The sequence below is a fragment of the Lepidochelys olivacea genome (genome assembly GCF_965140295.1).
Source record: "Lepidochelys olivacea isolate rLepOli2 genome assembly, chromosome: 18".
Classification (NCBI taxonomy): Eukaryota; Metazoa; Chordata; order Testudines; family Cheloniidae; genus Lepidochelys; species Lepidochelys olivacea.
In genome coordinates this window covers 23,819,780-23,845,252 of record NC_140428.1, presented here as the reverse complement: position 1 = coordinate 23,845,252, position 25,473 = coordinate 23,819,780, and the positions used below count along the sequence as shown (strand labels likewise).

General features: G+C 48.7%; 2 protein-coding genes across 2 annotated transcripts in view; both read left to right on the top strand.

Annotated features, from left to right (window-relative positions):
- Window positions 1-3,510, top strand: part of LOC311532820 (uncharacterized protein) — a 73,765-nt gene extending 70,255 nt beyond the window's left edge. Inside the window, exon 14 of the mRNA XM_084651669.1 lies at window positions 2,923-3,510. Within this exon, the coding sequence (XP_084507795.1) occupies window positions 2,923-3,033 (111 nt within the window). The 3' untranslated portion in view covers window positions 3,034-3,510. The remainder of the gene's footprint in view (window positions 1-2,922) is intronic.
- Window positions 3,511-13,777: 10,267 nt separating this feature from the next.
- FNDC10 (fibronectin type III domain containing 10) lies at window positions 13,778-18,407 on the top strand. The gene has a single exon (XM_084651670.1). It carries the CDS (start codon window positions 13,950-13,952, stop codon window positions 14,628-14,630), a length of 681 nt encoding a protein of 226 aa, XP_084507796.1. The 5' UTR covers window positions 13,778-13,949; the 3' UTR covers window positions 14,631-18,407.
- Window positions 18,408-25,473: the final 7,066 nt, after the last annotated feature.

The following is a 25,473-nucleotide window of genomic DNA, read 5'->3' as shown; positions in this document are numbered from 1 at the left end:
AATCTAAACCTCCCCCACTGCAACTTGAGACCATTACTCCTCGTTCTGTCATCTGCTACCATTGAGAACAGTCTAGAGCCATCCTCTTTGGAACCCCCTTTCAGGTAGTTGAAAGCAGCTATCAAATCCCCCCTCATTCTTCTCTTCTGCAGGCTAAACAATCCCAGCTCCCTCAGCCTCTCCTCATAACTCATGTGTTCCAGTCCCCTAATCATTTTTGTTGCCCTTCGCTGGACTCTCTCCAATTTATCCACATCCTTCTTGAAGTGTGGGGCCCAAAACTGGACACAGTACTCCAGATGAGGCCTCACCAATGTCGAATAGAGGGGAACGATCACGTCCCTCGATCTGCTCGCTATGCCCCTACTTATACATCCCAAAATGCCATTGGCCTTCTTGGCAACAAGGGCACACTGCTGACTCATATCCAGCTTCTCGTCCACTGTCACCCCTAGGTCCTTTTCCGCAGAACTGCTGCCTAGCCATTCGGTCCCTAGTCTGTAGCTGTGCATTGGGTTCTTCCGTCCTAAGTGCAGGACCCTGCACTTATCCTTATTGAACCTCATCAGATTCCTTTTGGCCCAATCCTCCAATTTGTCTAGGTCCTTCTGTATCCTATCCCTCCCCTCCAGCGTATCTACCACTCCTCCCAGTTTAGTATCATCCGCAAATTTGCTGAGAGTGCAATCCACACCATCCTCCAGATCATTTATGAAGATATTGAATAAAACCGGCCCCAGGACCGACCCTTGGGGCACTCCACTTGATACCGGCTGCCAACTAGACATGGAGCCATTGATCACTACCCGTTGAGCCCGACAATCTAGCCAGCTTTCTACCCACCTTATAGTGCATTCATCCAGCCCATACTTCCTTAACTTGCTGACAAGAATACTATGGGAGACCGTGTCAAAAGCTTTGCTAAAGTCAAGAAACAATACATCCACTGCTTTCCCTTCATCCACAGAACCAGTAATCTCATCATAAAAGGCGATTAGATTAGTCAGGCATGACCTTCCCTTGGTGAATCCATGCTGGCTGTTCCTGATCACTTTCCTCTCATGCAAGTGCTTCAGGATTGATTCTTTGAGGACCTGCTCCATGCAAACCCCTAAGCTAATGTGTTTCTAGGTAGTCAGTCCCAATAGCCTCTAGGCAGCGGATCTGGAGTGGAACCTTTCCAAAGCCTGGGGGTAGGGTTCCGAGCCTGAGCTGCGCTTTGTACCCGATTCGAATGGCCCCGTGCCGTCTGGCCTGCGCAGACAGGGATCTGAGATTTGAGAGGGGCCTGGAAGCACTTTTTGACTCTTCTGCTATTTTAACGGCTAGATGTGCTTGTTGGAAAGTGGTTCAGAGAGCAAAGCTCTAGGCCTGGCTGATTCAGTGAAGCTGGTGACAGCAAAGCCAGCAGCAGCCTGTCTCCTAGAAACCGACAAGGAGAGAGAGAGACCAGGCTGCTGGCGAGCGTGGTTGGTAATAAAAATCTACCTTGGAGCCCCCTCCCCCACCTGTGCCCCAAAGTGTCCTTGCTGGTCAGAAGCCTCCCAGGGGGAGAAAGCCCACCTTGCTTGTTCCCTGTGGGTGGTGGGCTGTCCATGGGGCAGGAAGCAAGGCGCCTCAGGCTTCAGCAAAAGAATGTTAACTGCTACATCAGCGCCAGATTTGGCATCTTATTCAGACAGACCCAAGCTGTGCCTGGCTCTCCCTAGCCTGCTTCCTGGTCAGTACCAGTCCGGGCCCACACGTGTAATGAGCAGTCGCACGGCTGCATGTAAGCACCCTGCAAGGGAGAGCGATGCTCTCACAGGCCAACAGCTCTCATACAGCTGGCGCTCAGGGCCCTAGGCTGCCTGGAGAGGCTCCCCCTGTGGAGCTGGGGCCAGCTCAAAGGTTGCTGAGCTCCAGAGCAGTATGAGGCCCTGGAATGTTTTGTTTGTGCTAAATCTTGAGCGCCGATCTCTGAGTAGGACAGCACAAGTCAGGTGCCACTTAGAGCTACCTCCATTTGCTTGCCAGCTGTAGGTGGCTGGGTATCCATGCCTGAAGATGCCAACTCAGTGCATCAGCACCCAGGGAAGGACAGGGTGTTAACTGGCCAATTAACTGTAAATCACAGCCATTTAACACCCTGGGAGTCTAGCCCCACCCACCCTTTCCCTGAATCCCAAGGGTATGTTCTTATATGCACTGCCTGTAGGAACTGAGTATTTTTCAAATAGTCCTTGAAAAATCGGACTTTGGTCAGTTTGCACCTGTGGGGTTCACACAGTTCAATACTGGGGGATGTTCACTAGCTGTGAATGACAGCCAAATGGCCCGTTAGCAGCCCTGGCATTCCCCAGAGTCCGAAGTATTGGATCATGTGGACATGCCCTGGGGCCAGGGCCCCAGTGAGCGAGGCACTGTGCAGACCCACAGTAAGGGCTTGCCTCCACTTAAAACACTGCAGCAATGCAGCTTCCACGTGGACCCTACCTATGCCGGTGGGAGGGGTTCTCCCATGGGAGTAGGAAATCCACCTCCCCGCGACTTGCACGGGGACTTAGGTTGGCTTAACAATGCCACTCGGGGGGGTGGAATTTTCACAACCCTGACCAATGTAGTTAAACCAACCTAGTTTTGTAGTGTAACCTAGGCCTAAGAGATGGTCCTTGCCCCAGAGAGCTGACATCTAAACCGATGAGACAAGACACAGGGTGAGAGGGAGGAAGCTTAACAGGTGGGGTAGAGACTTTCAGTGACTTGCCCAAGGTCACCAGGGAAGGCTGTGGCAGGATTAAGAATCAAACCCAGAACTGGATCCCAGCCCACGTTAACTGGTGGCGAAACCATGAATGTTGGCCAGCCCCTGGCTGACTGGGTTGGGCTCTTGCTTTCTGTTCAGTGTTAATTTCTCCATCTCTCCTTTTTCCCTGCAAATAGGAGGATCACGGAGGGGAGGTGGATGATAACGGTGACCTGGAGCTGGTGCAGGAGCATAAGGACCGTGGGGGCATCCCAGGAGCTGAGAGCAAGAAGGACGATTACTACTGAGGGTGCCAGCGGCTCAGAGCGCCTGGGAGGAGAATGGCGTGTTATGGGAGCAGGAGGGAGGAGTTGCAGGAATCTCCTCGAGCGACATGGATCCAGTATGAACTTCCGAAGGCGGGGCTGGAGGAATGTGTGGCCAGCCCACAAGCAGGCCACTTCCAAATGCACATCGTGTGTGTGTGTGCCCGGTGCAATCCCAGCCGCGCTGCCCGCTGGCGGAGAAAGCAGAAGGGCTCTCTGACCCCCGGCACGGCCACATCTTGCTGCTTCTCTCGGGGGCGCTTATTGATTTTTTCCTCTCCTTTTATTATTCCTCACTCCCCTGTTTCAGATGAAGGGTTTTTTTTAAATTTTTTACTGCTTGGGGCACGGGAGAGGCAGATGTTTGCAGAACTACGAGACACCAGTGGTTGCACTGGCCCAGGCTGCTGCCCTGGACTCATTTGACTGATCTCTAATACAAAGGAATCTCTTTCTAAATCCTTTGGTTAATGGTGCTTCTTTAAAATGGTGTCTGTTTGCTAACTTGGATCATGCCTCCTGCTGCAAACCCCACCTGGAAATGGTGTTGCTAGGAAAAAATGAACATCTTGGTCGTTTAAACACTTGGGGTCCATCAGCAACTGACCAGCCGGAGCCCAGAGCAGGGGCAGTGGGAGTGGAAACTAAAACAGACCTTTGGGCGCAAGGGGCAAATATCTCAACTTGGTAAATTTTTGGGTCGCTTCTGGTGGCTCGATGGGAGCCTGACTCTCATGGGGACTGTGGGCGGGTGGTTAGGAGTGGGGGAGGGTTATACCAAAATAGACTCCCAGGGTGGATTCATTCCTGTGTCTCCTGACCAGAATGATCAGCTGTGTTGAATGTATCCTTGATAAATCTCTGGCCCAGGGTACATAGAGGCAGCAACCATTTTTCCACTTCGCAGCTGCCAATGTTACCAGGAGCTGGGTTCTTCCTACGGATCCGTGGCTAACCCCGTACAACCGGCTCTGCTGCTGGTCCTGATTAAACGCTGGTGAGAGGGGGCAGCTGTGGCGAAGGGAAGGAGCAGTGGTGAGTCTTACTGAGCAGAGAGAGTCGTCTGGGGTCGGGGTGGGCTCTGACTGGGACGTACTTTTGCAGCAAATCCCTCTCTGTCATTCTTGGCTAGTTTGAACGCTCTTATGCATGGTTTGGAAGGGACCATGGAGGGGAGGGGGAAAAAGAGCCAGATGTGGCAAACAATGCTCACCTCCCTGGCGATTGTACAATCATCTGTCCCCCTCTCCTGTACCATCCCCTCTGAACTATTCCATTAACAGTGCTACTGGCCCTCAGCAATATTACAGGAAGGTGCGTTTCAAAACATGCTAGGGAGCAGATGTACATAAGAACGGCCACACTGGGTCAGACCAATAGTCGATCTAGCCCACAGTGTCCTGTCTTCTTACTGTGGCCGGGGCCAGGTGCTTTGGAGGGAATGAACAGAACAGGGAATCATCAAGTGATCCATCCCCCTGTTGCCCATTCCCAGCCTCTGGCAACCAGAGGCTAGGGACACTTCAGAGCATGGGTTTGCATCCCTGCCCATCCTGGCTGAAAGTAATTGATAGAATTCAATAAGTTCATGGAGGATAGATCCTTTCTGAACCCTGTTATAGTCTTGGCTGTCACGCGAAGTCCACGCAGGAGTGTGTTCTCAGGGAGATAAGGACCAATCACTCCCCAGGTGCCTGCCTTTGAATTTGTTACCAGGCACTCGCTCGCTGTGAGCCCCTGCCGTTGATCTTGGATTTATTATTAGAGCAAACTGTACTAATCCCTGGCCACTTGGGACCAGCACAGTTCTGTCAGTGCTATTCAGAACTTCCCGGAGACGGCGGGGATGCAGCTTAGCTGCTCCAGTTCCAAACTCACAAGCATGCACACATCCCACTGCTGCCTGTCTGCTACAGAACCCCCTCTGTGCCAACCCACAGAGGATGTGAGCGGTTGCAGCCACCAGCTAAGACACCCTGACTCTTTGGTTCATGCTTTTAGTTCTGGAGATGCTCAGTTCAGTCCCCAGTGCGTCAGCCAAGATGGTGGCCATTGTACCCGCTCCCGCCCAATTCTGTACCCTGGGGGGGCTCAATTGTGTTCTGTTAAGCCTGCGTACCCCCACTAATTGCAATGCAGCTGCCTAGGGGTGAGAGCAGAATTTGAGCTTAACAAGGGCTTTAAGAAATCCTATTCCCCGATTTTATTTGTCTTGTCCAAAATAGCTGCTATTCCTTAGTCGAATGAAAAGCAGCCTGAAATTCATGGGAAGACAATGTGCCACCTCCAGACGTCCCCAGGCCCTCCTCAGCAGAAACCCCCCTGCCGGCCAGGGGAGCGCTCCGTGGGAGTGGAAAGGGTGGCTAGTTAGCGTGTGTGCTGAGGCTGTGTTAATATCTCTGCACATCATGGAGCCGCTCCCCTCGCCACACACCACTCATAACTGGAGTACTTCCCCTTTTCCAGCCTTGGGCCAGAGACCTACAGCCAGGAGCCGTTCACTTGCCCACGTGAGTGAAGCTTTAAGTGGGCCCTGGAGTTTTGGAGTTATTCCACAAAACTCCAGCTACTGAGCATTGTTCCCAAATCTCTCTGCTTTGTACAACTCAAGCGACTCACTGATATATCCTGCTGTTTTAAATATAGCAGGGAGTTGAGTGTTCAGAACTTGGGCAACTCGTATAAATATTTTAGAGACACAAAATGTCGTACGAAGGCTTTCACCTGGGGCCTAGGGGACACTTGTCCACAGTGCCATAGGCACTAAGTGGTACCTTAGTTGCCCTCCTCAGCAAAGAGGCCAGGGACAGAATGGCAAATTCCTTGCCTCCCGTAAGACAGCCTCTTACGCCAGGTTGTCCCTGGAGGTCAGGCTTGAGGCGCGTTAGCCAGTCTCCACTGCTGCCGGTAATGCATTCTCCCACAGGAAGCCACACCGTGATCCGTTAGGGAGTTCAGGGTAAGTTACAAAGGAACAGGTGCCAGCTAGCGTGATTTGGATGAAACGGTTAATAGTGGGCCTACGCTCTGCATTCGCCTCCTCCCAACCTTGCGGCAGGAAGCAACACAATTCTGTCCCCACCACCTGCTATAAATAGATTAATCAGAGGAGAATATATCTGCCCAGATGCATCCCTAATTCTCAGCTGGGCCCCAGAAACGTCAGTGTTCTACAAACCAAGATAAGATCAGCAGTGACTCGTAGGGTGACGGTTTCATCTCTGCGTCCCCCAAGTCAGCATTGTGAGATGAATAATGCAGGTAGCTTCCTCCTGAACTTTTTCTCCTCCTCCATTCCTTTCCATGTTCTCCTTCACCTGTGGCTCCCAGATGGTGGGAGCAGGGACAGGCTAGGCTAAGTGCTGAAAATAAACTCCTAGTAGTGATGAGACCGGTGTGCTGATTCAGAGAGACTCAGCAGAGGTTATCTAAATTAGGAGGCTAATTCCCTGCCTGCATAGCAGCAATGAGTAATCTTTGAAATTAGGACTTGGAAGGAATATAGCAACTCAGCCCTAAATGCAAGGCTCCCTCCTAAGAGAATGCATTTAACATCCAGCCAGCGTATGCTGGCCTTTGCTGAGACCTAAGTAGCTCCTCTCTGTGGACTGTCTACCAAACCCAGGTGTGGATCTAAAATCTACACAGCACTGTGCTAATTTTGTCAGCCCTGGGTGACCTGGATCCTAACTGTCTGGATTAGAGCCAACTGCCCCCCATTATAATACCTCCTCTAGTGTCCCCTCCAAACTGTGGGCTGGAATAGGAGGTGTATTCTACTCCCCTTATTCTGCCCTGGACTGGAAAAATGGAAAAGCCACAAAATGGTGGGGATACATCTGTGTGCAAGAGCACTAAAGCTTGTTCGAAGGCTGCTTAAAAGCAGATGGAGCAAAGGGTTGGACCAGGCAGCATGGCCAGAAAGTTTACGGCAGATTAGGGACAAGCCTGAAAGTACAGTTAAATGACTGAGATGTCAAGGGAACAAATGTTGAGCCAAAGCTTTGGCTCAAAACCTTTCATGACAACTTCCTGGGGAAGCCATGCCGGGCTTAGCCATTTGACCCAAAGTCAGGGAGGACCCAGGGTTTAGTCCTGTATATATCTGATTGGCTAATGTGAATGGGAAACTGTGTGACCCAGCCCAGAATTCTCCGTACTCCTGTTTTGAACTTGAGGGTGCCTGTTGGGGAGGATGATCTGGGACACTCAAACCAGAGCCCACCAAACCCAGCTCCTGGTCCCCAACCAATACTGAAGTTAGCCCATGATGTCCTGTGGGCAGGTCACTTGGGCGTGGAGAGAACTCGGGAGAGGGCACTGGTCCAGTTCTTTCAGGCAGGTGTTTATCAAGACACTAAGGATTATTATGCATCCTGACCAGAATGCCAGGTGAGGGGCTCTGCAGCATATGTGCAGGTGACATTTTAATCACATCAAGCAAATACAACAGTTTCAGGACAACAGATGCAAATGGATGCACACTTGCTGGATGTAGGATAAGGTGTTTCCTGATGTAAAGTCTCCGATTGGCTGATAAAACATATGTCTCAGGAATTGAAGCAAAACGTTGTTTTTTTGTTGCTTTCGTTTTTTCCCTTCTGGCCCTTCCAAAACTTGATCAAAAGAGAGCTTGGATTTTTGTAAACAAGCACATTTCAGGGTTGGTATGAGGTCAGAGTGTTAAGTGCAGCTTCTGTCTCTGGTATTGACTTTCACTTACAACCTCACTGCTGGAAAAACACAGGCATAGCACAAGGTCTTATTAGCCTCTCTGCAAATTTCTCCTGCTATGGGGCTGGCTGTTTAGGGCATGGCTTTTAGCAGCCTCTTTGTGGTTACAGGCTCACAGCAGGGTTGCAAAATATAGTCAGCCTCTTACTAGACAGAAGGCAAAAAGAGAAACGTAGAAAATAAATAAGGTAGGAAAGGAACAAGAGACACAAGGGAAAAGGGCCACAAAGGTTCACATCTCAGGGGGCATCTGGGACTTAGCCAAAGCCAGCAGAAGTGGTGAAGTCATCTGGGTTCCTCTCTCTGGCCAGGACGTGTCTCAGGGTCAGCCCAGTGCAGGCCCAATGGAAGCCTGGGTCCCAGGAGGTGGTTAGGGCAGCAGCCCCGATAGTGAAGTTCGCTCCTTCCTGTTCTCCCGTCTTTCAGTCCACCAGCATGTGTGTCCACTTCTCTCCTAGCAGAAGGATGCCAAAAGGGAGCAGTGGGTAGAATAGCCCATCCTCTCATTGTTTTGTCCACCTACTTTCTTACACACCAATTTTGGGTCACTGAGTTCCAGTTCTATGCTTTTCTTGTTCACCACGCATGATCTTAACACAGTCCTTGAGCTACAGCAGGAAAACTTTTGTTGTTGTTAATGACTCCTTTACTCTGTCTACCTTTTGCACCTTTTCCCTTCAACATTTGTTCTTACAGGTTATTGTGACACTTTATTAACTTTCACTCACTTTTCCCACTTGAGCTCACAAACAGGGTCAATTTGTAGGCCCGATGATCACAACAGCGCAGTGCACTGTCCCCTTGAAGAGGTCTTGAACTCACAGCAACTTGTTCAATTGAATGCTCAGCCAGAGATGTTGCATAATTCAAGGTTCGTATAATTGTTCTGGAAGGAAATTTGTCCCAGCTGGAAGACCCCCATATACCTACGATGCTCTGCATTCTGGAGCTGTCTGGCAGAGTACCAGTGCTCTGGGATGTAAGAGGGGAAACTACCATGCATAGGTATAAAGAAATTGTAAATAACTGGAGACCATTCCCCACTACTCTTGCCAAATTCACTATGAGCCGATTCTGTATTCAGGGGTCTCCAAAGGCTCTTCCCTCAATGACTAACACTTCTAACAACCTTACTAAAGCCAAGGGTCTCCTTTGGAAACCCTTACTCATGCAGAGTAGCATTTTACTCAGTGAGCAGCCTCAGTGCTTTCAAAGGGATTCTTTGTGCAGTTAAAGTACTATTCAGCATGAGCTAGAGTAGCTGAATTAGGCCCAAAGGAAGCAACATTACAATATTGGCCAAAGAGTGATTAATAAAAATCCTTAACAAATCCAGACACCTGTCCTGAGGCATTTTCGGGCAGTCCCTTCTATTGCAGGAGACTAACAGGACTTCTCTGGTTTTCCCTCCCCATAGGACTTAACAGGGACATAAAATAAGGCCCAGGCGAGCGCTACATCTACACCGCAGGGACTCTAGTGGCATGACTATGGCAAACTTTGCAAAGATTCCTTAGTTAGGCTTGACAAACTGCCCGTGAGGCAGGTACAGGATCACATCCTTGACCACCAAAATGAAGCCAGCTTCAGAGTGGAATCTGTTTTAACAGCGGATGGCAGCGCTGCACAGACTTCAGGGAGGAAGAACGGAAGGTGGAATGGACTCTGAGCACCTGCCAGACACCCCCATCTTTTACTACAAGCGTTATTGGGTCCTTAATGACCATACATTTTCTCAACAGGCTTCTGACCTGGAAGAGCTGAGGAGGCATGTCTAGCAGCATAGCACTCCCTATTCCCACCCTGGTGTAACAGTTCAGTGCTCACTTAAAATGACGTGGTCTCTGACAGCATGCGTGAGCCCTGCCTGCTTAACAATCTGCCCCACCTTGCATTTCGCTGACGCTCGGATTTCCTTCCCCAGTCCTGAAGAATAGCTCTGTGTAGCTTGAAAACTTGTACATTTCACCAACAGAAGTTGGTCCAATAAAATATTACCTCACTCACCCTGTCTCACTGATAGCCTGGGACCAACAGGGCTCCAACACTGCGAACGACAATTGAAAAGGTAAGTCACTCAGAGAAGCTGGCTCAACGGTAGACAATTTGGTCATATAAATGCTCACCACATTTAAAATGAGGCTACATTTTAATAAATCTCAGACAGGAGTTAATTATGCTTTGAACGCATTCAAGTGACTGCTTGAATTCAGGCCAAGTCATTTTCTCAGGCAGTAAAATACATTCAATCAAACTTCAGTGCTACAACTTCTGTTATACATCAAACTTTCACATGCTAATAAATGTTCCTCATCGAAAAGCATAAATTCTCATCTATCCAGATTTCTCACTCCTATATTGTTTATATTAGGACACATTGCTTGCATTTTCTATATTACATTGTTATTTCCACTTAAGTATTTGTTGCACATTCTGCTGTTAGAACAAACGTCCCAATCACATATACCAGTCATTCTGCACAACACAGCTAAGATTCCCTTTTCTTCTCATTCAAAGGGACACTTGTGACTACTTCCTTATAATGACAACAAGGGGGCTGGTGGCACCTTAAAGACTAACAGATTTATCTGGGCATAAGCTTTTGTGGGGAAAAAAAAACCCACTTCTTCAGATGCATCATTCCTTATCACGGCTTTTCGTTCTCATTTTGTGCTCTCCTGTTTGCATTCTGGTCTCATCAGCTTAAGCCCATGCTGATGTTTCCCTGCATTTGCCAAACATTGCAAATGTGGGGGGGGAATCAATGTTTGCAAATGCGGGGGGGGGAATCAAACATTAATCCCCCTTCCCGCATTTGCAAACCTTGATTCCCTGCCCCCGGCATTTGACAAACCTTGATTTTTCCCAGCCTTCTGTGTTCTCAATCAGAAGCCAATACTTCACCTTTATGTTTCCTCTCGTGCGTATGTGCGTGTGCAGCATTACTGATCATGTAATTGATGCTGACCATAATATATGCATACCAGCAGGGGCAGCACACACATTATCTGTGACACCAAATGGTAGCTATTTTTAAAACCTAATTCTTGGCATCAAAAGCAGCAGATATAATAGACAAAGAGGTAATATAAATCTCTATACATGGACTATATCATTATTTACTAATGGTGTAGGATGGGGGGAAGAGGAAGAAACCATACATTCTCAGCACTAGATATTTAATACTATGCCACTTATACCATACGTTCAGAGAACGGTCACTGTTATAGGTGATATGGGCTAAATAAGTTAATATTGTCACTAAAGAAAACATTCAACTCTTGATTAGGGAACATTAACCGTATTCTTGATTACAACGTTTTTCTACAAACTGTCATTTGAAAATTCTTCCTTGCAAGATTTTGCAATGATCGGGCCAGTGTTGGACCAGGAAGTATTTCAAGGTAAAAAAATCAATAACAAAGTGAAGCATCTTGTCCTCCAGCAATATTTATAATCTCCCTTGACTGGTGGAGGAGGGGAAAGTACAGTAGTAACTTCCGGCTTCTCTGCTGCTTAAAACCACTAAAGACTCTTCATAAAGTTGTTTATAAAACAATTAGAGCAAATTATAGCATTGGGTGGAGCCTGCGATTAGGCAAGATTTAGAGCAGCTTCCACCACTTTAACTGTGCAAAGGATCCTCAAACAGTTGAGGTTACATGTGTATTTTTATCATCCTTTAGTTATTCAGGAATCACTTCCGCATTTTGACAACGGCAAGACCGGCAGGAACACGCTCCCAGCATAAATCTTTCAAGAGCTTTCTGAAAGCATTATGCGGTCCAGCAAACGTGCCCGGTGTTATGTCCCCACCAGTGGTTGTCTTCGCCTTCCCTCTGTACTGCAGGAAATGGCTGACCCCAGGAGATTGAGTGAATGGATGATGAGTCCTTCTGGCGACTGGAAGTGACTTGGGATTACAAGTCCCTGGGGGTGTGTGTACACTGGTAAAAAACCCACAGCACCGAGTCTCAGAGCCCCTGACAGCTGACTCCTGGGGCTCAGGCTGCAGGGCTATAAAATGTCAGTGTAGACATTTGGGCTCTGGCTGGAGCCTGGGGTCTGAGACCCCAGGAGAGGGGAGGATCTGAGAACCCAGACTCAAGTGTCTACGATGCAATTTTTAGCCCTGCAGCCTTTACCCCTGCCAGCCCGGGTCAACTGACCTGAGCTCTGAGGCTTGGTGCCTTGTATATTTTATTGCAGTGGAGACAGGACCCACCTCCAGCCCAAGTCCCCCAGTCCGGAGGCAGCTACTGGAGCCAACCACGGCCATTTATTAGAGCGCTGATGTATCCTGAGCTAGCAATGGACTGGACTAAATGCCTTAACGAGTCCTTTTTCTTCTCTAATTGCTATGATGACCGTAGCCAAGCTATGCCACTGACTGCCTTTCTCCCAGTCTGTCTCTGACCCAGTATGTCATGCTCTAGTTCTCCTCCTCCCCCATTCCTCTGCAGAAAGGCCAATAAACCCTACCTGCTCCCCAGGGCCATGCTTAGTAAGATTGAAATTCTAAACCTGAAAGCATAACCTTTAGTTTATAAGAAAACCCAGACAAAACCATGTCCAGGACCAAGATACCACTCACTCACCTTGACGTAGCCTGGTCCGGGCAGGCGGGACACCTGGGTTCTATTCCTGCTGTCCACTTACTGTGTGACCCTCCAACAGCATTTCTGTTTTAACCTCGGGTCAATATCAGTCTGGTCCAAGCAGGGTTAGGTGATGGGGTGTTAGAAACACCCGTGGCAGCCCTGCAACCTGTCTCCTCCAAAGCTCTCAACGTTGCTAACGCTGGTGGAGCTGCATGAATCTGCAGGGCCAGGAAACGTTCTACAATTTTCCCTAGCAAAGGGCCCTCTAACAAACATTTCCTAACCAGTACGGTGCTGTCAATCAATGGGATTACTCTGGGCTACATGGCAGGAAGTGCCAGCTGGCCTGGGCCTACCCTGTACAACATGCAGCGAAGGGGTAACCCTGAAAAACAGATCTGTAGTGATTCTTTGTTCCAAAGGGAAAGGAATTCTGTTACTCCCCATTTCAGTCACAGCTCTGTAGATTTTAAGGGCCAGGTGGGACCATTAGGTCACCTGTTCTAACCTCATTCCTAAGCAAGGCTAGAGACTTTCACCCAGTTACCCTCTATCAGGCCCAGTTACTTGTTTGACTAAAGCACATTATCTAGAAAGGCATCCACCCTTGATTTGAATCTACAGGAAGGAAACTGGTCCAAGTCTCCTCTCATTGCTACTGTTGGCAGAACTGCACAGGTGCAGGGATCATTTAAAAGTCAAGCACTGATGGAACTTTTGGGTAGAGGCCCTTGACTTCATCCCTCTCCATAAAGCACCCTGGGTGTTGATGTGATCCAAATTCGGGGTGCCAACCCTTTAGGATGGTCCTGGGGTCTCCAAGAGTTAAAGAGGAATCTCTAAATAAAGCTTCGGACCTCCAGCAATAGGTCCGACCAGAACTGGCAACCCGAATCCAAACGCACGTGGGTCTGCTCTAAAACCCAGCTGAAGCTAAGGGGAATCCTCCCCCTGGCCTCAAGGGGCGTGGGACTGGGTGCTTTGGGGCTGGAGGGTCAGGAGCAAGCCTTATTCCCCCCACTGTCTTGCAAGCCGGACCGTGTTCAGCGCCTGCCTGCAGGACGCGGGGGGGGGGGGGGGGGTGTCTGAGCTATTCGCTGCCGGGGCTGTGGTTTCACCACCCGCTCTCCCTTCGGGCTCCGGCTCCGGCTCCATCCTCTCCCCGCTCGCGCGCTGCCGAAGCGCGGGGCAGGCGGGTTTGCGCGCCGCAGCCCAGCGAGAGTTAACGCCGGAGCCGCCTCTCCATTGGCGGCCGCCCGGGCGGGAGGGGCCCTTGGGCTGGAAGTTGGCGGGTCCGACAGGCGCCTGCCGCCGCTCGGCTGCGGGAGGAGGCAGGAGGCAGCGCCGGCTCCCTGCCCCGGGGACGCGCTGGCGGGGCGAACTTAGCCGGGGCCGGCTCCGGCTCCGCGCGGGGCTCGGCGCACGTCGCTCGCGGCCGCCGGCGATGCCTGGGGCCCGCGGACCCGCAGGGAGCCAGCGGGCCGGCGAAGCGCTGCCCCTGGCCGCCCGCTAGGGCTGCGGCGCCCGGCCCCGCTCCGCGCCCCGGGCGCCCGCCCGCCCAGCATGCTCCGCCCGGGCCCGCTGCTGCAGTCGCTCGCCCTGCTCTGCCTCTGCCCGCGCCGCCCCGGGCCCGCCTGGGGCAGGCGGGCCGCGGGCGGCGCCGCTGCCTGGGACCCGCCGCCGGCCCGCGGCCCCGGCGCGGCGCCCTGGTGCCCCTACAAGGTGTTCAGCGAGGGCCAGGCCAGCGGCCGCCTCTGCTTCAGGAGCCCGGCCCGGGACTTCCAGTGCCCGCCGCCCAGCTGCCGGGCGCACCGCTCGCCGGGCCGCGCCCTGGTGGCCAACGTGCTGGCCAACGGCAGCGTGCTGCTGCAGTGGGGGGCGCCGGGCGGCGACCTGCGGGGCTTCGCCCTCAACTGCTCCTGGGCCGGCACCTACACCCGCTTCCACTGCGACCGCGTCCAGCTGGGGGCCGCCTGCCGCGACTACCTGCTGCGCGAGGCGCACGGCAGCGTCCGCTACCGCCTGTGCCTGCAGCCCCTGGCCCGGGCCGGCGGGCCGGGCGCGCCCCGCGCCGAGTGCGTGGAGTTCAGCCGGGAGCCGGCCGGCCTGCGGGACATCGTCATCGCCATGACGGCCGTGGGGGGCTCCATCTGCGTCATGCTCGTCCTCATCTGCCTGCTGGTGGCCTACATCACCGAGAACCTCATGCCGCCGGCCGCCGCCCCCGCCAAGAGGGGCACGTAGGGCGCGGGCCCCGGCGGGGTGGGGGCCGCTCCGGAGCCCGGGCCTGGAGCGCCCTCTGCAGCCGCGGGGAGCCTGGGACCGGCCCCTGCAGCCGGGGCCTGGAGCGCCCTCTGCAGCGGGGGGCCCTGGGACCGGCCCCTGGAGCCGGGGCCTGGAGCGCCCTCTGCAGCCGCGGGGAGCCTGGGACCGGCCCCTGCAGCCGGGGCCTGGAGCGCCCTCTGCAGCCGCGGGGAGCCTGGGACCGGCCCCTGCAGCCGGGGCCTGGAGCGCCCTCTGCAGCCGCGGGGAGCCTGGGACCGGCCCCTGCAGCCGGGGCCTGGAGCGCCCTCTGCAGCCGGGGGCCCTGGAGCCGGGGCCTGGAGCGCCCTCTGCAGCCGCGGGGAGCCTGGGACCGGCCCCTGGAGCCGGGGCCTGGAGCGCCCTCTGCAGCCGCGGGGAGCCTGGGACCGGCCCCTGGAGCCGGGGCCTGGAGCGCCCTCTGCAGCCGCGGGGAGCCTGGGACCGGCCCCTGCAGCCGGGGCCTGGAGCGCCCTCTGCAGCCGGGGGCCCTGGGACCGGCCCCTGGAGCCGGGGCCTGGAGCGCCCTCTGCAGCCGGGGGGCCTGGGACCGGCCCTAGAGCCAGGGCTTGGAGCACCCTTTGCAGCCAGGGGACGGGAATCGGCCCTGGAGCTCTGGAGCCAGGGGGCTGGACCCAGCCTCTAAAGCCAGGGCTGGAGCTCTCTCTGCAGCCAGGGGGATGGAACTGGCCCCTGGAACCGAGGCCTGGAGCTCCCTCTTCAGCCAGGGGCCTGGAATCCTATACCCAGCTGGGGCATGGTGGATCCCTCTCTATCCAGAGTACTGATGGACACTTCTCTTCCTAGCTGACTCCAAAATGCATATTGATCACAGTGCTGTAGGGGGTAGACTTTGACTAAAGCGTTATCTGGGGGTTACCAAAGCCTATAACCTTTCTAATCCTGCTAGCGGTGACAATGAAAGTTTAAATCCGGAGGAAACCAGTGCTATCACTCAGAGCAGATCTGCAACAACCTGAGGCACCTCAGTACCATTGTATGACTCAAAGATTTTTTGAGTTGTATCCGGTATTATTTTCCATAGAGGACTTTCTATAGATCAGTCTTGACTAGACCAAGGGAAGTTTTAAATAGCTAAAGAAAACTGTGTTTAGAAAGAAGCAGGGGAGAAATAGTTACACATTCAGGTGTCTGAACGTCAGTGTTCTGTGATAAAGAACTTATACTGTGAAATATTTGTGAGGTATGTAATTGTGGTTTGGGCATGGGCATGCAGACATTACTAAGAGAAAAGTAAGTGTTGTCACGGAATGCTGAAAGATTGGGTTATAAGCTGCCTTTGAGATAATGTTGATGTGTGCATTTTATTGTGATTTTTAGAACTAAACATTCCTCAAGACGATAAAAGAGATGGGACAAAGAAAGCCCCAACTCCTCACACTATGTGCCATAACCTAGATTGTTACATTGTTTAGCAATCCAGTTACACAGGAAAATTCACAGGAAAATAGAGTAAGTTTAGTAATAGGATCAAAATTAGGCATATTAATTAGTGCTAATTTAAAGCATTCAGAAATATAAGCCTGTTCTTTAGCATATATTTCTTTAGGTACCATCTTCTTTATGAAGGTGTTTTCCTTCATTTTATTTGCAGAACAGTTGTTAAAATACCAAGGTCTTTTTGTTTTAATAGCAAATTTGCCAAGTGTATCATTTAAAGGTTTGGAATTTTGTTTTCTATTTTTGGTTTAAAAAAAATAAATTACAAAGCAGCTATTCTGCCTGAGCCATACCCAGTTTTCAAACTTAAAATATCTCCATAAGTTAAAAATAAAAATCAGGAATCTGCATGAAGTGCCAGCAAACCTGCAGTTTTGAAAAGTAAACAAACTTATTTTTAGAGGCCTCAAATCAAAAAAGCACTTAAACACATGTTTAACTTTAAGCATGTGCTTAAATCCCATTGATTTAGATGTGCCTAATTGCTTTCCTGAATTGGAATGCTATCCTGAAATTTGGCCAAAGAGCGTAGATTAATACAGCTTAAGAAACTCGGGGACTGATGCAGAGTCCACTGAACTGAGTGGAAAAACTCCCATTGACGGCAGTGGGTTTTGGATCAAGCCCTATGCTGCGCAGCTCAACAACTCAGGGGCCCAGGCTTGCCCCTATTGAAATCAACAGGAGTTTTGTCATTGGCTTCAACAGCGCTAGGCCCTTTCAAAAGTCACAATGTTTTTAGACAAAAAAAATGGATCTAGCCAATGACTCTCCGGTTTCTGCCTGCTGCAGTTTAAAAGGGCCAATTGAACAGAGTCTGAAAACTGGGCTTCATAATGGAAACATGACCTGAGCTTTAATTCTAATGGTGTGAAAAATACACAATAATAACTACTATGGCTAGTCTTTGCTACCCCATCTTTGACAGATGCAATACACTTTAGTTCCACTAAGGTAACACCTCCTAAACGCTGAATTCTGTCATGTAGTAGCTGAGTATTTTTAATACAGGAACACAAGCTGTAATCCACTCACTCGAAGTGATAGTAAACTAGGATTTTAGCTAAACTCTAGTATTCATTATATTGTGCCTTAGTGTTGAAAGTTTGACCCACTTATATTGACCTTTCTGTTATTGTTGTAAATGTTATAGGAACATGTGTACCTCCCACAGTGTTTTGTCTGTTTGATAGGAAAATAAACTTAGACTCGCTGAATATTACTTGAATTTTAATGTATATTTAAAATAGAGTAAATTACCTTCCTGGAGCTTCTGTGTTAGTTTCTGTTTAGTATTGTCTCCACATAGTTGACTGGTGTAACAAAAATCTAACATTATATCACATTAAAAATAACGGTGGGGGGAAATAGGGTTTGTGTAACGGTGTATTATTAATAGATCACATATGAAACTCAAGTGTTTGTCTGAATAAACACATATGTTTATAATCAGTAAATGCCCATTGGCCATTTCTTAGGCAGTATGGAAGAACTAAAACTTGTAAGTAGATGGCATATGTAGAAACCCTCTAGGATCCGTTGTTAAAATACAATATTTGTACTAATCAGATGAGCGCAGCCATACTACAGCCTACATTTCTCTTTTTTTCCACATTGTGTGTTTTAAATCCAGCAAGCAAACTTATTTCCCTTTAGGACTGAAATAATTTGAGGGTGGTCAGGAAGCTGAAGGTCTGTATTCTGTCAGACAAAAATACCTTTCTTTTTCGTTATTTCTTCATGTTTTTCTTCTCATAAGCAGCTTGCTCTAAAGTACACTTCTTCCCTTCATGAGTTTCTTGCCTATGAACCTTGGTTTAAAACCACCTGACTGTTTAAAATATAATTGCAGTCGGGGGATGAGCCCTGACAGAGAATTTCATTCACTTTTCCCCCCAAACAGAGAGAATGTGTGAAATCTGAAATTAGTCCAAGAATATTAAGACAAGTTGTACCTAGTGGAGTCATGTCATCCTTTGTGTAAATCCATTGAATTCAGTGGATTTAAACCCACAGTGAAATTTGGCCCTGTTTCCTTTGAAGGCTTTGCATGCATCTACCCTATGACCAATTCTGGGCAGGATTACTAGAATGGAACTAATATTGTACATTTCGACCAATTTCTGTCACTCGCTGTTGGTGTCTTGTCCTTCATCTTGCCATGAATTGCCAGACTTGAAAGTTAAATGTATAACTAATGAGCCTTGTATCACCTTGAAGTTGACCTTAATGAATTAAAAGAAAATAATAAAACCGTAATAGATTCTGACTGATACCTTTTTTGATCAGGTGAGTTAGAAGTCTTTCTGATTCAAGTAGTGGACAAACCCACCAAAGGCTTGTCCTACTTATATTACTTGCTGTAAAATTATTGCAACATCATTGGTTATACAGGTAGAAACACATGGAATTTTGGAGCACCTGGTTTATGGAAAACATTGTGAGCATAATACTCCTGCACAAAGATTTTTTCCACTCCCCCCCTCCCCAACAAACAAGTTTTCTGTACACACCTTTATTTTTTATTTGTTCTTGTTCAGTGTCCCACATATCTACGAAGCTGAAACAAAAAAACAGTGAGGTCAATAGAAAGTCACTCATGGACCTCACTGGGCTTTGGATTGGGCCCTATAGTGCTGCATTTGTTGTCTGCGTTTCTCAGCAAATTCGTTGTAAAAATATTTCCTTAAAAAAAAAAACCACAGCAACAACACTGGTGGTTCAGCTGCACAGCAAGAATGTTCTCAGCTCTGGTGGACTTTTCAGCTGTGGTTAAACTTTCACACCCATATTTTTGGTTTGATTTCTGGCCAGTATAATAGAATTGCAGCATTGCTTCATTTGAGGTTCTCAAGTGATTTGCAAGCAAGCGTAAGTATTTTTATTTCGATTTTAAAGATGAGGAAACTGAGGCACGGAAAGGTTATTGAATGACTTGTCCAAGGTCACACAGAACTATTCTGGCAGACCCTACATTAGAATCCAGACCATCTGACTTCTAACCTGCTTTTAGTAAATAGAATCCACTTTAACAACTTTTATTTTCCAAATAATGGGCCAGATCCTCCGCTGATGTAAATTGGCATCATTCCATTGAGATCAAGGGAGCTATGCTCATTGACATCAGCTGAAGCTGTGGCCCAATCCATTTAGGTCTTACTCAGTTTGATATTCAATGGTTCATTCAGATTTATGTGCCATTTAAAATAAGAGTATTAAAAATTAACTTTTCATTTCTCATCATCGATGAACCATAATTTGGGCCAAACATTACACAATTTCTTTTCACATATCTTCTCCTTGAGCCTCTTTGTAAAGAGGAGATCACAGTATCTACCGCATTTTAATAGCAGAGTTAAATACATGCGCTGAAGACTCTGAACACACTACATTCCCTACTGAATCACTTTCCCCACTAATAACAACATGGTCAAAACAGCCCTGGCTCGTAGTTCACCTAGTGCAGTTTCCACCCCAAAGTGGCTGAATTTCTGGAGTGGGTGACGTGAGCTGTTATTTATTTAGAGTGTGGTAGTATCCCTAATCCCCTAAACACTTCCCAAATACTGAGGGGGAGAAACAAAGTCCCTGCCCCGAAGAGCTTGCTGTCTAGATAGATAAAAGAAGCGGGGACAGAGATGCAGCATACAGGTAAGGCCCTAGCCCTTCAATCAGATCTGATAGTGCTGATCTTTCCCCTGTGAGAAGTTCCACTGAGCCAAAATGATCAGTGTGAGGATAAACACGTCTTTTGTTTTTAAATAGAAACTATCCCAATCTAACCGTTAAATGAGCTGTACTTACCTCCAGACCCAAGCCTCGTCTACAACCCCAAATTACTTTAATCTGTGTACTCACAGAACCAGCTCCTGATCTCAGTTACACTAAGAGAAACAGCATCAGTTAATTCCTAGATTTATGTGGGGATCTTTCAAATAAACTGCATTGGTAGATAGTGGTAGGGAAAATCCACTTGCTACAACATCTTCCCCGCTCTACCCCATATAAAGAGACACCCACTAGTAATGTCATCTGCTTTTCTGGATTGTATTTCTGCAGCATGTTGGGCGGGAGGGGTAAGAAACCAGAGCAACAAGATGTACTACAAAGGTTTAATCCTGCTGGGGGAATTGCTGCAACTCTCAGAAGGATTATTTTATCAGCATTACATTCATTTCTATGCATTATGGATGGGAGGTGTAAAACAATATTGTATGGCTTCTCATTGGCTTTCAGTGAATTAAATCTTGACAATACATCACAGTGCTGGGGCAGGAAAAATTAGATAATTCTCTCCCTTTGTATATGATGTTAAGCAAAACAAGAAAACAACACGTTCAATAACAACCCATTTGCAATTGATCTTTTGATTTTTTCTACAGCATGAATAAGGAATTTCCTATGTAGCAATAATGGGTGTGTTACGTGTATGTGCCCTGATATTAATTTGATCCAGACAAACTGTGTTAAACTCAGTGGTTGTATAAAATGGGGCAATTAAATTAAGCATTGTTAGCCAGTCTCTGCAAAATACACAGCTTGTGCTGAAGGGCTGTGATTAATCCTGTTCCATTTCAGACAGCTATAAAAAGTTGGGGCTAGATCCTCAGCTGGTGTATCTCTGCACAGTTCCATGGACTTCAATGGCACTGGGCTGATTTACACCAGCGCGGGAGCTGACCATTGTATATTAATATTACGGAGGGAAAATGGAAATAGCTTCTGCTGTGTTGTCTCTACCTTAGCAACTGGGGTGTTAAAAATCCAAATGCTGCAGTCTAAGGGGTGTTTGGACTCAGGGCTTACCTGCTAATTTCAACACAAATACCCTGCAGTCTGCAGGCCACGTGTGCAGCTGTTAAAATAGGATCCGGCTGAATTTTGCCTGCAAGCAAGTTTTCTCTGTGCCCTTGTGCTAAATGGGAGAAAAATCGGTATTTGCAGAAAGGTGAGCAAACGGAACTCTTCTGACTGGCGTTGCCTTTGAATCATCTCAACTCCCAGGCAGAGATGGCCTCAGCTTCAGGCTAAGGTGGGTTTTTTTGTTTTGTTTTCTAATTCCATTCGCTTTTGTGTTACATCAAAGGGAAAATTCAATGTGCTTTGCTTCTCTGTGAGGTGAAGGGAAGGCTGGTGCTTTGCTTCCATGGAGACCTGGAGTAGTAATCTTGCAGAGTTGCAGGCCACTAGGCTGGTTTTCACCAAAGCATTGTAGAAAGAAGAGGGGGTAGGTTGAGGAGAGGGGAATGGTAAATAACAGCTACCTTATTGTGTCCCTGCGTAAAAGTCCTGCAGTTATAGTAATGATGCTTGGTAAGGTCTGTTGCAGGCTAATTGTGAGCAGATGCATCTTCTCTCCTTCCCCGAGTGTTATTTGAGGGCCACCCAAGCTGAAAACCGGATCCAGTCTTTGCACTGTTTTCAGAGTGGTGGGGTTTTTAAGCTTCCCTTGCAATGGCTGAGCCTGTCTCCACTCAGACCTGAAGAGATTATCACCAGGGATGAAAGAGGGCCTCTTTCATTCATTCAGCCCTTGAGTAGAGAGAAGGAGGTTTGGTTGACCAGGCCCCAGGCCAGGGAGCTCCGGGGAAACAGAGAGACACTCCAGTAGGGCTCAGATTCCAGTAGGGCTTTTACTTATTGATTTGTTTGTTTGGTTCCTGACTGTAAAATAGAGTGGAAGGAAAGGCAGCTAGAGGCTGTGAGGTCAAGGAAGGATGATCTTGTGATTAAGGCAGTGAACTCAGACTCGGTGTGACGGGATGTACCAGATTCTTCCTGGCCCCATGCTGGCGCCCTCGTCACACCTGGATGCAGTTTTTGGTTCTGCTACAGACTCCTACCTTGGGCATGTCTCTTAATCCCTCGGTGACCCAGTTCCCCATCTGTGAAAAGGAGATGATGATACTCCCTTTGTCTGCTGCATCTAATTACAGGGACCAGTCCTTACAATGTGTGTGTGTGTGCAGTGCCGAGCACAATGGGGCCCGAATCTTGGTCAGGGCCACTAGGCATTACCACCATGATGATTATAATCAATTGGTGTCAGTCTGGATTAAACCTTGACTACACAGTGACAGTGATTTTTGCATTCAAATCTGAGTCTCCTGAGAACTTTTTCTGTCCTGCCCTGTGACAATGGGTATGTTTACTGCAGAGACAATAATCTTCCTCCTGTTCACACGCACAGGGCTCAGGTTCTCCACAGCTAGGCATCCTGAAACCAATAGCACTGCGTGGAGTGTATGTCAGGGTGGAGTCTGGCCTGAGATGCTTTAGCAGATAAGTAACAACAGCCAGTTAGGACTTGATCCACATGGAGAGGTTTGATCCTTCTATTATAGGTACTTCTCTGGCCCCCAGCACCGCAGTCCCTGAGTGCCTCACAATCGTTACTGTATTTATCTACATGACACCCCTGTGTGGTAGGGCGGTGCTATCATGCCCATTTAACAGACTTGGAACTGAGGCCCAGAGCGGCTTTTTAAGGGGATTTAGGTGCCTTACTCTCATTGAAAACAATAGAAGTTAGGTGCCTAAATACTTTCAATAATCTCAGCCTAAGTGACTTGCCTGAGGTCATCTGGGAAGGCTGTGGCAGTGCAGGGAATTGATCCCAGGTCTCCCAAGTCCTCAGCTGACCCTGTAACCACTGGACCCTACTTTCTCTCTGCTGATGTAGGTGGAGCTGCCATAGTGGCAGGGCACAATGCCATTTCACCTGGCAATCCAAACCCTGGGTGTGCAGTTTATCTAGTCACTAATAGTGCTCGCGCTGAGTTGTGTTGCTCTACCTAAATGGTAACAAACCCACTATTGCTTTTCTTCTGTCTCGCCCCAGAAGAGGTGCCGGTATCCTTTATTTGCTTGGCAGGCTCATGTGTTTGCACATGATGGGGCTGGTGTTCCCTACCGCTAGTATGAAGATGGACGTGCTCATTTTCCTGCATGCAGATGTAGGCAGGTTTCCGTAGCTCAGTGATTGAAGTGGAAATGTCTACTAGGAACGAGGCAAGAATCTGCTTACAGCAGCCTAGCAGAGTTGGGCTTTTCCCCCTTCCTCCTCCTTCTCATCCCAAAGCATCTTTATGGACACGATGAGCAGAACAGCATCACCATCCATTCCTGACCAGGGCTTTTTCCTCTATTGAACCCCCATCTGGTTATGTCCCTGTGTACCATGTCCTGCCATCTGCCCGGTGGTCAGCCTCTAGGTTTGACTAACCTTGGTTGCAGTTGCATTATTTTATTTGGTCTCCTGTGATCTGTTTATCTTCTGCAGCGTCCCCACCATCGTTATCTTGTCAGCCGCAGCCAATCCCGTTCCCTGACTTCACATTCTACTCTCCTTCCCACGTCTTCATCTGGCTGAAGATCGTTCCGCTTTACACCTGGTGTCTTCCGAAGAACTCGCTTCCCTACTGCCTTCAGCTTTCTGACAGCTGTTTCATTTAATGCAGCTGCTTCCAGACCACAGAGTAATACCCTCAATGCACTGGGTGGATACACTTTCACTTTGGTACCAAATTTAATATTTTTACCCGTCCATAATTACATCAGCTTCTGTGCATCACTTGTACCTAAAGCCCATTTCCTTTTAATCATATCCTTGTTGGAACTGTCAGCACTGATCAAGCTTCCTAGGTACACGTTAGATTTTACTTGTTCTAGGATTTCACTGCTGCTGCATTTAAACACTTCATCGATTGTCCCTTTTCTAAGATGCAACCACTTCTTTGCATTTATTGTAGGGCCAAGTCAACCACACCAATTTTCCAAGGTAGCAAAGAGTGTCATCATCCTTCAAACATGTCTGCCGGTTACCATCTGCATAAGCTTAACTCTAGATCACCCAATGTCATGCTCTCCAACTCGTTTACTGTTCCTAACATCCCATTTAAGAACTCGATGAAATGCGATGGTGATTTCATGCCACCTTGCCATATCTAAAACTTTGGCTTGAACCAATTGCTTAATTTTCCACCAATTCTTATGGCACTACCGGAGTGTTTGTACATAACTTACCATTTGTAATAACTGGAACTTCATATGATTTTACCACTTTCCAATAATGCTTCTCTCAAACCAAATCACTTTTCATAGCACCCTCCAACTGAGGATCTCAAAGCACTTCATATGGATGAGCAGAGTAAGCCTGGCACCTTGGGGTGACTTGGTCTGGATAATTATTCCCAGAGGAGGGAAGTGAGATACAACATCTTGTCCAAAGAGACACAGAACTCGTTAACAAAGACAAGGATAGAATCCAGCAGCATCTTATATAAAGGGCTTTATTTGGCCACCTTTACTCATGCTGAGTAGTCCCTTTGTTCTTGAGCCATCCTACTGAGAGGCAGTGTGGTGTAGTGGGTAGGGCACCGACCAAGGACTCAGGGTTCTAGTCCTGGACCTGCTTGTGAACAGGGCAGGTTATGTCTCCTCTTTGTGACTCTGCTTCCAGCTCGTAAGCTCATCAGGGCAGGGACTGCCTCTTACTATGAGTTTGTCTACACTGCAGCTGGGACTGTGTTTCCCAGGGCGGGTAGACAGGTGCTAGCTCTGCTTGAGCTAGCATGCTAAAAATAGCAGCGTGGCGCCGGCCGCACAGGTGGGGTGGCTCAGGCTGACTTCCTGAGCGTGCACCTAGGCGGGTTTGTACCCAGGTGGGTAGCCTGAGCCTCTGTCTGCGCCGGCATGGCCATGCTACTAGCGTTTCTGCCTACAGGTGCTGGGAGGCCACTTCCAGCTGCTGTGTAGATGTGTCTGCACAGGCCCTGTTCTCGAGTGCGGCCTACAGTAATACAGATCACAGTACGAAAATGATGGAAATGGAGCTACTTTATGTAATAAGCGATTATCCAATGTGGATACAGGTGGGTACTGGTGTTTTCAATGGTGAGGGGTATGTGAGTGAGAGCTCCAACACCCAATGTCTTGGAGAGCTTGCTATCTACAAAAGGAAAAGTTTAAATATATGATTTAGCAAAGACTGGCAACCTTCACTGAAAGCCTATTTGTCTTTGTTTCTTGCAGGCTTTAATTGCACTAGTCTCTGTTGTCCATTGAAATATGAGGTCTCAATGTTATTTAATTAAATGCATCACCTGAAAGGCTCTGGCATGGTAAATCAGCAACACACACACACACCCGCCCCTGTTGCTGGAATGTTCATTTGTTCCTAGCTTCATGTCGCCTTATCTCCTCCAGCTACTCTGGGCTAATTCCTCTTTGACTGCAGTGCCACAGACCAAAGAACAAAAAGCTGGACAGATCAGGCTCCCCTGCTAGCAAATCAGGCTGCAAGCTTCTCTGCATCTTCTCTGTT

Bases quoted from the DNA above. Each gene is read 5' to 3' on its own strand.
- FNDC10 (XM_084651670.1), top strand. From the start codon at position 13,950: ATGCTCCGCCCGGGCCCGCTGCTGCAGTCGCTCGCCCTGCTCTGCCTC.